We start from the raw sequence: 16,152 nt of genomic DNA, 5'->3' as shown, positions 1-16,152 counted from the left end.
CAAAGTGGTTTGCAAATAATTGATTATCTTTGCCTCGCCATTATTTTTATCTTTTCGTAAATCACACATTATAAGTGACACAGTTTTGCATCCTTCTTGACATACATGACCCTTACCAAGCTTTGTTGTAATACAATGTTTCTTAATATTTTGTGTTTTTTTAGTCACGTAAGACTGGATTGCCTTTAGTGACGTCATCGATGACATCACTAATCACGTGACCATCTTGTTGCACTCGCTCCCTGATACACCTACATGACACCATCTAATTTGGCTGTCATACGATGTTTCTTTCATGAAATATGAATATATTTTTGATGACGTCAGCATATTGTTGCTTTTAGTTATGTCATAGTCGTATGCAACCTGTCTACGACATGTCTTAGCCACAGGGATCTCACCTCTACCATCCCAGTTGTTTTGGTTTTAATCTGGTATTCGTACCGAGGCGTCGGGGCTTAACCGTGGCTGTGTGGGGTGATAAAATGTGTGGTAATGGACGTTGGTGCGTGGGTTAGTGTGTACGTGTAGCTATTCTATATGGTGTATTGCATTGGGGGCTGTAAGGGTCGGAGTAGTGGCTATGTATGAGAGGTAGAAATAGGCTAGCAGTGAGATGTTAGGGGAGAACTGTGTGTTTGACCTTCGGAGGAAGGTGATAATTACATGTTGATAACTTCTTGTGATAACATATTGTTCAATCTTGTGGAGTGTAATGTGAGCTTGTAGACAATTAAATGGAATTACAAGGCCGGTGATAGGAATAAAATATGAAGGCGTGCAGATACGGTATAAAAGAAAGAAATGGATGGCAAATAGGAGATAGATAGTGGTTATATAAGTATAGGACAGTTGGCTCCGAGGACTAGGGCGGAATAGGAAAAGGATAAAGGGGAAACAGGAGAGATTACCGCGTCTTAGGTGTATTTCAAACTGTTGTGATCGATCTAAACAGCTTGAGAATCAAGCTGGTACATGCCATTATTACCTTAGTCGTACCGTGTTATCACAAGCTCAAGCTTTGAAAATGCGGACCTTAGCTTTGCGAAATTATTGAGTTTTTCTACAAAATGAGACTATTTACTTGTTCTTTTTCTTTCGTTCGAAAAATGCCGATGCCACAGCAATGTTTGGGGTGCAAGTTGTCTAGGATTTGGTTCCCTGTGTTCCTTTGATGACGTTATAAAATAAGCATGCGCGCGCACACAAAGTTCCAAGAAACAGAAACAGTAGTGCGACACAATCAACTTTTATCTCGGGAGTTTACAGCTCGCTTTCTGGAGTTCGCTTGCTTCGTTACCTTGAAAAGCTTGTCAAGGTAAGCAACTAAGCTCTGGTAGTTAATCGTAGTATCCGTTCCATTTTTTTTTAGGAGCCATTTTAACCCGAATTTCGAGATAAGGGGAGGAAGGACCCGTTACCTTGACGATAATAGTTCATTCAGGATTACAGCATCTCAAGTTTTCGGTTTAAACTTTGTTTTTTATTCTTGTGACATATGGTTTTCGTATAGCGTTACATGTTCAGAGGTCAATATTTTGTAATATGTCGAACTTTTTACACAGAAAACTTAAAACAAAATCTCCCATAGACCCAAACTCTTCGCAAAATCACACATCTCTCAAGAAATTGCGCCTAAATACAAAATGTAGAGCTATATATACGTGTGACATCAATGGTACCCGTTAACTAAGAATGAGTGATTTACATATATCCGCTTGTCCGTATAGTTCATTCAGGATTACAGCAAAGCTTATTGGCCATAAAACAGAGTCAAGACTCAAAAAGAAGCCCTGCAGATCAATAATCCAGGTGAAATCAACTCCAATAAGTGCAAAAGTTGTTATTGAGCATATTCTAACATGAATCCGCTTATGTCCGGAAGTAGAAAACCCGCAAGATTGCGTTACTTTATAATACTGTATTACGTTACATATTTAGTTTTGTTATGTGATCATGTTGTAATTCGAGATAGGTAAAAAAGGGGGTTGTGCCCCTAGAGTTGAGATGCGAGTGTACTATTACTACGGAGAGTTTGTGATCAAGAAATAAAGTAAAGAGAATATAAGTGAGTTTATTTGGTTGTCCCCGACAACAAAAGTGGCGACCACGCCAGGACACATATCTGAGGAGTTTTAACGCCCGGTGCGTCTACATTTCTGCGAGTTGATGATAATTTTAATTTCATGTATATATAATTAATTATTTAATTTTATCAAATATCTAATTTCAATAATTTTCAAGTAATATATATTTATGCTTCATTTTCAATTTAACCTAAATTATTTTTCCGATGGCCGATAATTATTATTATTATATTTTTCTTTTGTATTTACATATTGTATTTTCTTTTTCAACTCCTAGTATAGTCTTAACTGTTTTTTAGGAGTATAACTATTAAAGATTAAAGATTAAAGATTAAAGAGTTTTGCGAGAGGAATTCAACCAACGAGGGAGTTTGAAAACATGACAACCGAAGAGAAGTTCACCAAGCACATTGGACTTGCCGATATCAAACTAAAGGATATAATGTCTACAACCAAGGATACTGGAGAGCTAGAAATCGCGTTGGAGAGTGCAGAGAGCATCATCAAGAGTTTGGAGAAAGTCAAGGATGCTACGGCGGATTATTTACTCGATAACGAGAAGGAACTTAGCTACATTCAGGAGTGGAGTGCTAAAGCGAAAGCGGAAATCCAGCCTTTTAGGGAGATGCGACTCGAAATAAAGAAGAGACTGGAGAACGCAAGAGATCAGGAGAAGGAGGAAGAAATGGAAAAGGAGCTTGCAATGAAAAAGAAGTTCGGAGATTTGGCTGCTAAGGCTGGAAATAGGGGAATGGTTGAAAGCAGTCCAGGGAAACCCGGAATGGTTCAAGCGGTCAAACTACAAAAGTACACCATCATGCCATTTGAAGGAGATTATAAGGACTGGACAAGGTTCTGGAATCAGTACACGGTGGAGGTGGATGGATCAACCATAGCACAGATAAGCAAATTTAATTACTTATTAGAATTAGTGAAAGGGAAACCAAGGGATGATATTTTAGGCTTACCTCACACCCCTGAGGGCTACGAAGAGGCAAAAAGGATTCTACAAAATACCTATGGAAAGGACATTAGAGTCCACCGCGCCCTTATTAAAGATCTGGAGGATTTACCGACCATCAGTGACATTACTAAATTAAGTAGTATTCACGATTTTTATAACAAATTAGCCAGAATTGTGCGCACACTCTCCACCATGCAAAAATTAGAAAGTGCGCAGAGCGCTGTTTACACGCTGTTAGACAAATTAGGGCCAGTCCGGGAGGTGATAGTGCAAAGGGATGATGACTGGGAAGGGTGGGGACTTATCCAGCTAGTTGAAAATCTTGGGAAGTACGTTGATAGAAACCCAATCTTGCAAGGGGAAGATACCCCCACCCCGTCACTTACGAGGAAGCCCCAGGGAGGTCAGGGTGGGCAACATAATGGGAGGGAAAGAATGTTAATGCACCAGCAGAATCAGGGACCCCACCCCCCACAGTGTGTCTACTGCAGTGATAAATCCCATAAATCAAAGGACTGTACAAAAGTGTTAGACACGGCCAGCAGGAGAGAAATCCTAATGCAAAAGAAATTGTGCTACAACTGCACCAAGGGGGGGCATATGGCTACCAAATGCAAAGCGGGAAACTGTGCAAAGTGCAATTCAAGGCATCACACCTCTATCTGCGACAGAGTACAAAGCAGCCTCCCACCCTCAACCCCAGCCAACCCGGGTAATTCTAGAGATAGGGCAGTGGACCAGGTACATACTACTTTACACGCTACGGCCATAGCGAATGTCAATGGCATCCCAGCGCGCATCATGCTGGATAGTGGAGCTGGGAGCTCATACATCAGCTCCAACCTACTAACAAAATTAAACCTTAAACCAAGCAGGGTCGAAAGGAGGGTCATTGAGCAGATGTACGGGACGGTAGATAAGCAGGTAGAGCTCTACAAAATACAGCTGGGCTCAACTGTCCTTGACAGCTTTAGAATGGAGCTCCACTGCATTAATGCAGAGAAACCTATCATCACTCACCTTCCCAACCCGAGGATCCCAGAGCTAAAGAAGAAATACAACAAACTCAGAAGACTGACCTTCAGTGATGAAACCTCGACAGAAGACAAGCTACCAGTACATGTCATACTTGGCGCAGCTGACATCCAGCGCATCAAGTCCACTGAGCCAGCGGTGCTTGGCAGCGACCCAGACAAAGACCCCGGAGCTGAGTTCACCATGCTTGGATGGGTGATTGGAGGCAAAGCAGCGATTTCCGCCGCAGACACAGAAAAGGGTTTCTTCCTCAGCAACTCACAGGAAGAATTCAACCAGATGTGCTCCCAGGAAGTACTTGGACTGAAGGACAGTGATGAAGAGGGAGGAGAATTCCACAAGAATTTCCAGGAGGGGTTGCAAAGATTGGACGATGGAACCTACTCCACCCGGTTACCATGGAAACCAGATCACACATCCCTACCGTCTAACAAAAGACTAGCCCTAGCACGTTTGGCGAGCACTACCCGTAGACTGGAGAAGACTGGGAGGATAGAGGAGTACCATGACATTAGGATGGAGCAACTGAAGGAAGGGATGTTAGAGCCAGCTCCAGATACTCCAACAGGGGAGAACGTACACTATATCGCACATACCATGGTGACGAGGGACGATGCTCAGACCAGCAAGCTTCGCATCGTTTATGACTGTTCAGCAAGAGAGGATGACAACACCACATCTCTAAACGACTGCTTAGAAGTAGGCCCTCCATTACAACCTATGCTATTTGACATATTATTGCGCAACCGCATGAATCGTCTCTGTCTCACGGGAGACATTCAAAAAGCATTTCTGCAGATTAAAGTTGACACCAAGGATAGAGGCTGCATGAGACTGTTTTGGTACGACAACCTTAAAGACCGAAACATTGTAGAGTATAGGTTCGCAAGGGTAATCTTTGGCTCGGGCCCAAGCCCCTATATTCTGGGCGCTACTCTGCAGAAACATGTGGCTAGTTACAGTGACAAGTACCCAGAGACTGTGTACCAGTTACTAACTAACACATATGTAGATGATGTACAGACAGGTGGAGACGACCCTGAACAGCTGCTTCGATTTAAGCAGGAAGCAAGCGAGATCATGGAGAGTGGAGGATTCCAGCTTCACAAATGGCACAGCAATGTCCTTGAGGCGGACGAGAGTACCTCAGCAGAGAGAGCAGACCGGGCCGTGGACAGGCCACCGGTAAAGATCCTAGGAATACCTTGGGACAAGAACAAGGACGAGCTTACCATCGCATTCAGCGATTCCACCGAAGAAGAGGTGAGTGGTGCACTCACAAAGAGGAAGATGCTAGCAGTGATCAATCGCATCTACGATCTGCTAGGACTCGCTTCGCCAGTCACTGTGATTGGCAAAGTACTGTATAGCAAGGTGTGTCTTAGTGAGAAGAGGTGGGACGAGGCGATTACAGACGTAGAGATTGTTAGAGAGTGGAACAAGTGGCTTAAGAGCATGAAGGCATGTCCATCAGTTAGCATTCCGCGCAGTGTAGTGGATCAGCACGTGACAAGGATAGAGCTACATGGGTTCTCAGATGCGAGCAAGACAGCCGTATCGGCTGCAATTTATGTAGTAGCCCATCACGCAGACAGTTCTGTTAGGCAGACATTGCTTGTCGCGAAGTCAAGAATAGCCCCTAAAAATCAGAGCATTCCTCGTTTGGAATTAGTTGGCGCACACACCCTCACAAAACTAATGACTCATGTTAAGGAAGATTTGCAGGGTCAACCTATCCAGATCTACCAGTGTTGGGTCGACAGCACCACCATCCTCTACTGGATCAAGGGCAAAGGTACCTGGTCACAGTTCGTGCGCAACCGGACAAAGGTCATCCAAGAGAGGGACTACCTCAAGTGGAATTACGTCCCAACGGGTGAGAACCCAGCAGACATAGGAAGCAGAGGAGCGGGACCAGGGGAGCTAAGCGACATGTGGCTGCATGGGCCTAACTGGCTGTCAGACAAGGCGAAATGGCCTCCACAACCAGAGGTAACAGACAACGATGAGGTAGCGAGTGAGACGGTGAAGAGCCGCAAGGAGAAATTACTGGTGGCGACAGAAGAACCAGAGGAAAAGGGACAGGTAGACGCTTTGCTCGAGCAGTGTTCGTCCTACTGGAAGCTTAGGAGAGTCGTTGCTTACATACAACGGTTTGGTCATAACTGCAGATCCAAGAGCAAGTGCACAGGACCGCTCACCACAGAGGAGATCAACAAAGCCGAGTCCACACTGATTCGCCGTGCGCAAGCGGCAAAGAGGGAGAAAGTGGAGGCTTCCATGGAGGTGCAGATAGGCGAAGATGGGATAGCTAGATGTGTCGGACGCATCGCCGGATACCAACCCATCATCCTACCCAGAGACCACAAGCTGACGACTTTGATCATCAAACAAGTCCACGAGAAAGCCATACACGGGGGAGTGTCAATGACTATGAGTCTAGTCCGGGAGAAGTTCTGGGTACCAAAGCTGAGGGCTCAAGTAAAAAGGGTCATACACAACTGCAACAAATGTAAGCGATATCGGATAAAGCCAGTGTTGACTCCGGGATAAACAGCCTCAGCACAGCTGCCGTCATTCCGTACGGAGTTCTCTGAGCCTTTCGACGTAACAGGGGTCGACTTTGCAGGCCCAATCTATTATCGCACCAAGTCCGAGCAAGGCAAGGCATACATCGCGCTGTTTACGTGTGCAGCCACTAGGGCAGTCCATCTAAAGCTCTGCCCGGATCTATCAGCACCAAACTTCCAGAGAGCGCTCAAAGAGTTTGTCGCAAGGAGAGGATGTCCTCAGATGATCGTGAGTGACAATGGAAAGACCTTTGTGGCAACAGGGAAATGGCTTTCAGTGCTAAAGAAGGACGAAAGTCTATCAAACTATTTGGCCTCTCAAGCGATCATCTGGAGATTCAACATGTCACGAGCACCTTGGTGGGGAGGCTTCTTCGAGCGCCTAGTCGGAGTCATGAAGAATGCGCTCTCTAAAGCAGTTGGGAGGAGCCTTCTCAACTACTGCGAGCTTGAGGATGCGCTCCTAGACGTAGAAACAGTAATGAACAACCGACCATTAGTGTACCAGGGGAAAGAGTTTGATGAACCCGTCATCACACCCAACCTGTTGCTCAGGGGGAGACCAGTCCCCATCCTCGAAGAAGACTTAGAGAAGTTGTCAGATGCCGGAAACGTGACACGACGGATGAGGTTTATACAGCGTAGCAAGGAAGACCTGAAGAAGAGATTCACAAGAGAGTACGTACGATCTCTAGAGGAGAGACAGCAGAAGCACGAAGAACGCAGCGGCGAGCAGCTGAAGGTGCCGGAGAAAGGGCGCGTAGTCCTGCTCAAGGAGGATGTCAAGAATAAGGCTCAATGGAAGATTGGACGAGTAGTGGAGAAGATTACAGGAAGAGACGGCGTAGTCCGGGGAGTCAAACTGAAGATGGGGAACGGATATGTGATAGAACGCCCTCTTCAGTTGATTTGCGACCTAGAGATTGGTGGGGATGATCCGGGGATCAAGTTAAACCCTAAGGCGCAAGTATTCATCCCAAGAGTTGGGTCAAGACGTCAGGCAAAAGACAGCGCCAAGGACAACATCAAGGGCATCTTTTTACTGGAAGAAGACTAGAACATTTATGCTGCTGTAGACACATAAATGGGGGGAGGGTGTCCGGAAGTAGAAAACCCGCAAGATTGCGTTACTTTATAATACTGTATTACGTTACATATTTAGTTTTGTTATGTGATCATGTTGTAATTCGAGATAGGTAAAAAAGGGGGTTGTGCCCCTAGAGTTGAGATGCGAGTGTACTATTACTACGGATAGTTTGTGATCAAGAAATAAAGTAAAGAGAATATAAGTGAGTTTATTTGGTTGTCCCCGACACTTATCCGTATTCATGAGATCTGATCGGACGTTTACATAAATGACCAGCTTTCGCGGGGAAATCACAAAAATAACGCAGTTTGAAACATCGATTCTTATGACCAACTAAAGCAGTGCCGTACATTACCATTTTTGATAATATCGATCTACCTACTTATTATGCAAATATTCAAAATTTGAAACTTGTTTGTTTTGTTAGCAAGACGTCGCATCGCAAAAAGTAACCAAAACAGCAAAATTTCCTGCTCTATACCAAGTTTGATATTAGATTGATGAGTTCAAAAGTATAATATCGTTTGGGAAACCTTTTCAAATTGAGCGCTTTTATTTGAGACTCAAAATCCGATACAAAGTCATATCGCTTTAACCTCGTAAAATTTAGCTTCTTGAGAAGAAAAAACATCAGTGACAGAGGGATCCGTTTACACCCCAACTAAGTTTATTTCATGAATAGAGCGTGAATATAGCACTTATAGATGTTTTTTTTGCGTGAATTCGTATGTCCTTAGAAATCCTTCACTGACGCGGGTGGGAAGCCGGGTGGCCGCTAGCCGTATTTTAAAACGAGAAAGTAGCCACAAGCATCCTTACCGACTAGACGCCGTTGGACGATTACTTACGCTTGACCGCGCTGGGAAGAAGCACAGGTAGCCCAGGTAATGGCACAGGTAGCCCAGGCAATGGTTGCTTGTTCGTAGCTCGGAACTTGGCTGATCTGAGAGGGGACGAGTAAAGCGTTTTTTGTAGAATGTTGTCAATAAAATTGCCTTAAAACTTAGAACATGCCTTAATTTTATTGACAACATTTCACAAAAACGCTTTACTCGTCCCCTTCAAGCGTAAGTAATCGTCCAACGGCGTCGGTCAAGGATGCTTGTGGCTCTTTTCTGGTTTTAAAATACGGCTAGCGGCCAGGGAAAATTGTTTAGCTCGGATGTTTTGCCACATATCGAATGTAAGTGTACCCTGGCATAGGTCTGCGAGATAAAAATATTTTGTTTGTTGTTTTTTCCTCTAGAATTTCGACGGTATTTGAGTGCTACCGAAAATGGCGCCTCCAACCTTGTTTCTTACCTTAGTAGGGGGAGAGAAGTCATAAATTCCGTTAAGAAACACCCCCAAATCGTGTATTACACGTGAATTTGACAACCACAAGGCATGTTTTAAGTTTTTTTTTTCAAGCCGTCGTCATAAGCCAGTAAATTCGCAAACTTGCTGATGCGATAAATCTTCTATCATTCAACATTCACCCCCCCCCCCCACCCAAAATTGGCTGATGATATAAACGATGACACAAAAATAAATCGGTGCATTCCTACAGTATTTACTTTTTTATGCGATCATTGATGCTATAAATTGAAACTAGGAAGCGAGCTGCACGGCGAAACTCGCATTCAATTTGTTTTCCAAGGGCTGAGAATAGGACATGCGACCGAGACCCAAGCAATCAAAGCATGAAAAAGCATAAAACCAAGGCCAAAACAATGACCGGAAAGCACCACGGGATATAAAAAAATAAAGTGACCGATACGTATCGCGATACTGGAGATTTTTACGGCATTTTTTCGTCCTAGCGTATTTAACTCAGATTTTGTACGCTATTTTCCTAGCTAAGCGAAATAATAACCCTCTTAAAAAGCTTTAGAAAACATGTTTCACTGACGTTGTTTCTTCGACTCGATGTACTTGCCTTGTTGACAGCCAACCTCCCGCTAGTCACAAGTGCGGTAGCTCTACCAAATTTGTAAACACGATCGATAGCAGCTCAATAAAGAAGGAGAAGACGGCCAACCCTTGTCCAACGTGTACGATCCGCGGCTACCTCCAACAACATTAAAAACACATAAGAAACACTCACTTGTTTGGATCCAACTGGCCAAAGAATTTCTTGATTCCCCACGAGTTTTGTTTTTTGGTGTTATTAGGTACGCTTTCTTCTTCGAGTTTCCGTAGCTTATTTTCTCCAAGTTGGGCGCTTTCGCTGTTTACTTGCTCATAAAGCTCTACGGTATCTTCCTTCCATTTTGTTTTGACAAAACCAAAGAAAAACGGCGGGAAAAGCTCTTAATTGGATGCCCTTGTCTCTGATTGGCTGAACTGTGTGATTTCTCGAATGCTATTGGCGATTAATTTGTTTATTCTCGCCCGTAAATTGCAAGGCAAAAAGATACCTTCTAATGCGATAATTATGTTACTGTAATTCGTCTTGCTTTGACCTCAATAATTCTCTCACTTCAGGAAACATGTAAGTTTCCTGCGATCATTTTATGCATCTACTCATTATCCCATGTGTTGGGAGTGGATTCCGTCTATTATCCCGAGAAAGCAAACCAATCAGAGCGTGTGTTCATATGATGCTCCCGTAAAGTAAATACTCATAAAGCCTGTGTGTGTCTAGATGGCTGCACGTAAGATGTTGATGCTTTTGGCCCTCACCATGCTCATCGCCTCATCGAGTGCTGGACCCCTGGCTTATGGTATCTGTCAGACAGGCTGCAATGCAGTGTGGGTTACCTGTGTTGCGGCAGCCGGAGGCGTGGCAGGCGTCAGTACGGGAGGGGCTGGAGTACCCGCCGCCGTCCTAGCATGCAATGCGGCCCAAGGAGTGTGTATGGCTGCCTGTGTTGCCGCTGGTTTGTCGCCAACTTTGTAGATGAGCACCACTAAAACAGATTTCAACAAATCTAGACTAGACAGACGCTCAAAGCATTTGAAAATGTGTTAGTGAAATGATTGTAAGTAGTAATTAATGCTAGTGATCGCTTTGTAAAAGTATGATTGCAAATGGAAGTACAGTAAACGTTTAAGTGGAATCACACATTATGTGACGTTTTGCATCCTTCTACCGAGCTCGGTTGTCATGTTTTTTTTCATGCGATATAAATATGTTTTTTTTAAATCACCTAAGAAGTAGTTTACTTTGATTAACGTCATCGATGACATCACAAATCACGTGACCATCTTGTTGCACCCTTTGACACACCTACATGACACCATCGAGTTTTCATGAAATATAAATATTTTTTTATGACGTCGGCATATTGTTTTTTTTTGGTGACGTCACTTTACGTGGAAGCACGGGTGGCCTAGTGTGTTAGCGCGTCGGCCTCTTACCGCTGTGGCCCAGGTTCGAATCCTGGCTCAAACTGGGGATTTTTAAAATGAGACTTTATTTACTTGTTCTTTTTCTTTCGTTCGAAAAATGCTGATGCCACAGCAATGTTTGGGGTACAAGTTGTTTAGGATTTGGTTCCCTGTGTTCCTTTGATGACGTTATAAAATAAGCATGCGCGCGCACACAAAATTCCAAGAAACAGAAACAAACAGTGCGACACAATCAACTTTCATCTCGGGAGTTTACAGCTCGCTTTCTGGAGTTCGCTTGCTTCGTTACCTTGAAAAGCTTGTCAAGGTAAGCAACTAAGCTCTGGTAGTTAATCGTAGTATCCGTTACACTTTTTTTTCGGAGTCATTTTAACCCGAATTTCGAGATAAGGGGAGGAAGGACCCGTTACCTTGACGATAATAGTTCATTCAGGATTACAGCATAGATTTATAGGCCATAAAACAGAGTCAATACTCAAAAAAAAGCCCTGCAGATCAATAATCCAGGTGAAATCAACTCCAATAAGTGCAAAATTTGTTATTGAGCATATCCTGACATGAATCCACTTATCCTATTCATGAGATCTGATCGGACATTTACATAAATCGGCTTGTCCGTATAGTTCATTTAGGATTACAGCATAGCTTATTGGCCATAAAACAGAGTCAAGACTCAAAAAGAAGCCCTGCAGATTCATGAGATCTGATCGGACGTTTACATAAATGACCAGCTTTCGCGGGGAAATCACAAAAATAACGCAGTTTGAAACATCGATTCTTATGACCAACTAAAGCAGTGCCGTACATTACCATTTTTGATAATATTGATCTACCTACTTATTGTGCAAATATTCAAAATTTGAAACTTGTTTGTTTTGTTAGCGAGACGTCGCATCGCAAAAAGTGACCAAAACAGCAAAATATCCTGCTCTATACCAAGTTTGATATTAGATTGATGAGTTCAAAAGTAAAATATCGTTTGGGAAACCTTTTCAAATTGAGCGCTTTTATTTGAGACTCAAAATCCGATACAAAGTTATATCGCTCTAAACTCGTAAAATTTAGCTTCTTGGGAAGAAAAAACATCAGTGACAGAGGGATCCGTTTACACCCCAACTAAGTTTATTTCATGAATAGAGCATGAATATATAACTTATAGATGTTTATTTGCGTGAATTCGTATATCCTTAGAAATCCTTCACTGACGCGGGTGGGAAGCCGGGTGGCCGCTAGCCGTATTTTAAAACGAGAAAGTAGCCACAAGCATCCTTACCGACTAGACGCCGTTGGACGATTACTTACGCTTGACCGCGCTGGGAAGAAGCACAGGTAATGGCACAGGTAGCCCAGGCAATGGTTGCTTGTTCGTAGCTCGGAACTTGGCTGATCTGAGAGGGGACGAGTAAAGCGTTTTTTGTAGAATGTTGTCAATAAAATTGCCTTAAAACTTAGAACATGCCTTAATTATATTGACAACATTTCACAAAAACGCTTTACTCGTCCCCTTCAAGCGTAAGTAATCGTCCAACGGCGTCGGTCAAGAATGTTTGTGGCTCTTTTCTGGTTTTAAAATACGGCTAGCGGCCAGGGAAAATTGTTTAGCTCGGATGTTTTGCCACATATCGAATGTAAGTGTACCCTGGCATAGGTCTGCGAGATAAAAATATTTTGTTTGTTGTTTTTTCCTCTAGAATTTCGACGGTATTTGAGTGCTACCGAAAATGGCGCCTCCAACCTTGTTTCTTTCCTTAGTAGGGGGAGAGAAATCATAAATTCCGTTAAGAAACACCCCCAAATCGTGTATTACACGTGAATTTGACAACCACAAGGCATGTTTTAAGTTTTTTTTTTTCAAGCCGTCGTCATAAGCCAGTAAAGTCGCAAACTTGCTGATGCGATAAACCTTCTATCATTCAACATTCACCCCACCCAAAATTGGCTGATGATATAAACGATGACACACAAATAAATCGGCGCATTCCTACAGTATTTAGTTTTTATATGCGATCATTGATGCTATAAATTGAAACTAGAAAGCGAGCTGTACGGCGAAACTCGCATTCAATTTGTTTTTCAAGGGCTGAGAATAGGACATGCGACCGACACCCAAGCAATCAAAGCATGAAAAAGCATAAAACCAAGGCCAAAACAATGACCGGAAAGCACCACGGGATATCAAAAAATAAAGTGACCGATACGTATTGCGATGCTGGAGATTTTTACGGCATTTTTTCGTCCTAGCGTATTCAACGCAGATTTTGTACGCTATTTTCCTAGCTAAGCGAAATAATAACACTCTTAAAAAGTTTTACAAAACATGTTTCACGGACGTTGTTTCTTCGACTCGATGTACTTGCCTTGTTGACAGCCAACCTCCCGCTAGTCACAAGTGCGGTAGCTCGACCAAATTTGTAAACACGATCGATAGCAGCTCAATAAAGAAAGGAGAAGACGGCCAACCCTTGTCTAACGTGTACGATCCCCGGCTACCTCCAACAACATTAAAAACACATAAAAAACACTTACTTGTTTGGATCCAACTGGCCAAAGAATTTCTTGATTCCCCACGAGTTTTGTTTTTTGGTGTTATTAGGTACGCTTTCTTCTTCGAGTTTCCGTAGCTCATCCTCTCAAAATTGGGCGCTTTGGCTGTTTACTTGCTCATAAAACTCTACGGTATCTTCCTTCCATTTTGTTTTGACACTGAACTGTGTGATTTCTCGAATGCTATTGGCGATTAATTTGTTTATTCTCGCCCGTAAATTGCAAGGCAAAAAGATACCTTCTAATGCGATAATTATGTTACTGCAATTCGTCTTGCTTTGACCTCAATAATTCTCTCACTTCAGGAAACATGTAAGTTTCCTGCGATCATTTTATGCATCTACTCATTATCTCATGTGTTGGGAGTAGATTCCGTCTATTATCCCGAGAAAGCAAACCAATCAGAGCGTGTGTTCATATGATGCTCCCGTAAAGTAAATACTCATAAAGCATGTGTGTGTCTAGATGGCTACACGTAAGATGTTGATGCTTTTGGCCCTCACCATGCTCATCGCTTCATCGAGTGCTGGACCCCTGGCTTATGGTATCTGTCAGACAGGCTGCAATGCAGTGTGGGTTACCTGTGTTGCGGCAGCCGGAGGCGTGGCAGGCGTCAGTACGGGAGGGGCTGGAGTACCCGCCGCCATCGCAGCATGCAGTGCGGCCCAAGGAGTGTGTATGGCTGCCTGTGTTGCCGCTGGTTTGTCGCCAACTGTGTAGATGAGCACCACTAAAACAGATTTCAACAAATCTAGACTAGACAGACGCTCAAAGCATTTGTAAATGTGTTAGTGAAATGATTGTAAGTAGAACTTAATGCTGGTGATCGCTTTGTAAAAGTATGATTGCAAATGGAAGTACAAACAGTAAACGTTTAAGTGGAATCACACATTATGTGACGTTTTGCATCCTTCTACCGAGCTCGGTTGTCATGTTTTTTCATGCGATATAAATATGGTTTTTTTTAAATCACCTAAGAAGTAGTTTACTTTGATTAACGTCATCGATCACATCACAAATCACGTGACCATCTTGTTGCACCTTTTTCCACCCCTCCCCCAAATATCCGAGGTAAAAAAATTCTAGCGCTGTTGTGAAAATTGTCACCTAAACAAACTTATAAAGTCAGAAGAGGCATTTAAATCTGAGAAACAGGACCAAAATATAAAAAATTCAATACTTTTTAGTTTTTGAGAAACCTATGTGTGAAAAAACGGTTGCCATGGTAACATGGAGCGTCTCCTCGACATGTCAGATAGATTTTGGGTAAAGTCAGTGACACAGTTTTGCATCCTTTTTGACACATACATGACCCCTACCAAGCTTGGTTGTAATACAATGTTTCTTAATATATTGTGTTTTTTTAGTCACGTAAGACTGGATTGCCTTTAGTGACGTTATCGATGACATCACAAATCACGTGACCATCTTGTTGCACCCTCCTTGAGACACCTACATGACACCATCTAATTTGGCTGTCATACGATGTTTCTTTCATGAAATATGAATATATTTTTTGATGACGTCAGCATATTGTTGCTTTTAGTTATGTCATTGATGACGTGACGATTTAGTCGTATGCAACCTGTCTACGACATGTCTTACCCACAGGGAGCTCACCTCTACCATCCCAGTTGTTTTGGTTTTAATCTGGTATTCGTACCGAGGCGTCGGGGCTTAACTGTGGCTGTGTGGGGTGATAAAATGTGTGGTAATGGACGTTGGTGCGTGGGTTAAAGTGCGTACGTGTGGCTATTTTATATGGTGTATTGCATTGGGGGCTGTAAGTGTCGAAGTAGTGGCTATGTATGAGAGGTAGAAATAGGCTAGCAGTGAGATGTTAGGGGAGAACTGTGTGTTTGACCTTCGGGGGAAGGTGATAATTACCTGTTGGTAACTTCTTGTGATAACATATTATTCGATCTTGTGGAATGTAATGTGAGGTTGTAGACAATTAAATGGAATTACAAGGCCGGTGATAGGAATAAAATATGAAGGCGTGCAGATACGGTATAAAAGAAAGAAATGGATGGCAAATAGGAGATAGATAGTGGTTATATAAGTATAGGACAGTTGGCTCCGAGGACTAGGGCGGAATAGGAAAAGGCTAAAGGGGAAACAGGAGAGATTACCGCGTCTGAGGTGTATTTCAAACTGTTGTGATCGATCACAACAGTTTGAAATACACCTCAGAACAAGCTGTTTAGATCGATAACAACAGTTTGAAATACACCTCAGACGCGGTAATATCTCCTGTTTCCCCTTCAGCCTTTTCCTATTCCGCCCTAGTCCTTGTGTCTCCTACCCTCGGCACCCACCAGTTTTTACCTCCCTAACCGCGTCTGACTAGCCATCGATCTTGCTCCCTGACGATAAATCGTGGCTAGAATTAGTGTGGTGGCACATTTATTCTTAAGAGCTCTTATGAAATTTCTCACATTATTGTTTTATTTCTGTTTGTTTGTGTATCTCCTTTTATCAGCCCGCCAGGTACATGCCATTCACTTCTCTCGATTCTTCGTATTCCTGCTG

The 16,152-nt window shown here is 43.0% G+C and overlaps 2 protein-coding genes across 2 annotated transcripts; both read left to right on the top strand.

Annotated features, from left to right (window-relative positions):
- The first annotated feature begins 1,178 nt into the window (after positions 1-1,178).
- LOC116601956 lies at positions 1,179-10,789 on the top strand. The gene is made up of 3 exons (XM_032362855.2): positions 1,179-1,318; positions 1,731-1,812; positions 10,370-10,789. The coding sequence occupies exons 1-3, from the start codon at positions 1,194-1,196 to the stop codon at positions 10,622-10,624; spliced, it is 462 nt and encodes a 153-aa protein (XP_032218746.2). The 5' UTR covers positions 1,179-1,193; the 3' UTR covers positions 10,625-10,789.
- A 439-nt stretch (positions 10,790-11,228) lies between these two features.
- On the top strand, positions 11,229-14,509 carry LOC116601957. The gene is made up of 2 exons (XM_048724900.1): positions 11,229-11,383; positions 14,086-14,509. The coding sequence occupies exons 1-2, from the start codon at positions 11,258-11,260 to the stop codon at positions 14,338-14,340; spliced, it is 381 nt and encodes a 126-aa protein (XP_048580857.1). The 5' UTR covers positions 11,229-11,257; the 3' UTR covers positions 14,341-14,509.
- The last annotated feature ends 1,643 nt before the right edge of the window (positions 14,510-16,152 follow it).

Source organism: Nematostella vectensis, chromosome 1, assembly GCF_932526225.1.
Source record: "Nematostella vectensis chromosome 1, jaNemVect1.1, whole genome shotgun sequence".
Lineage (NCBI taxonomy): Eukaryota > Metazoa > Cnidaria > Anthozoa > Actiniaria > Edwardsiidae > Nematostella > Nematostella vectensis.
This window is presented reverse-complemented; position numbering and strand designations above follow the sequence as displayed.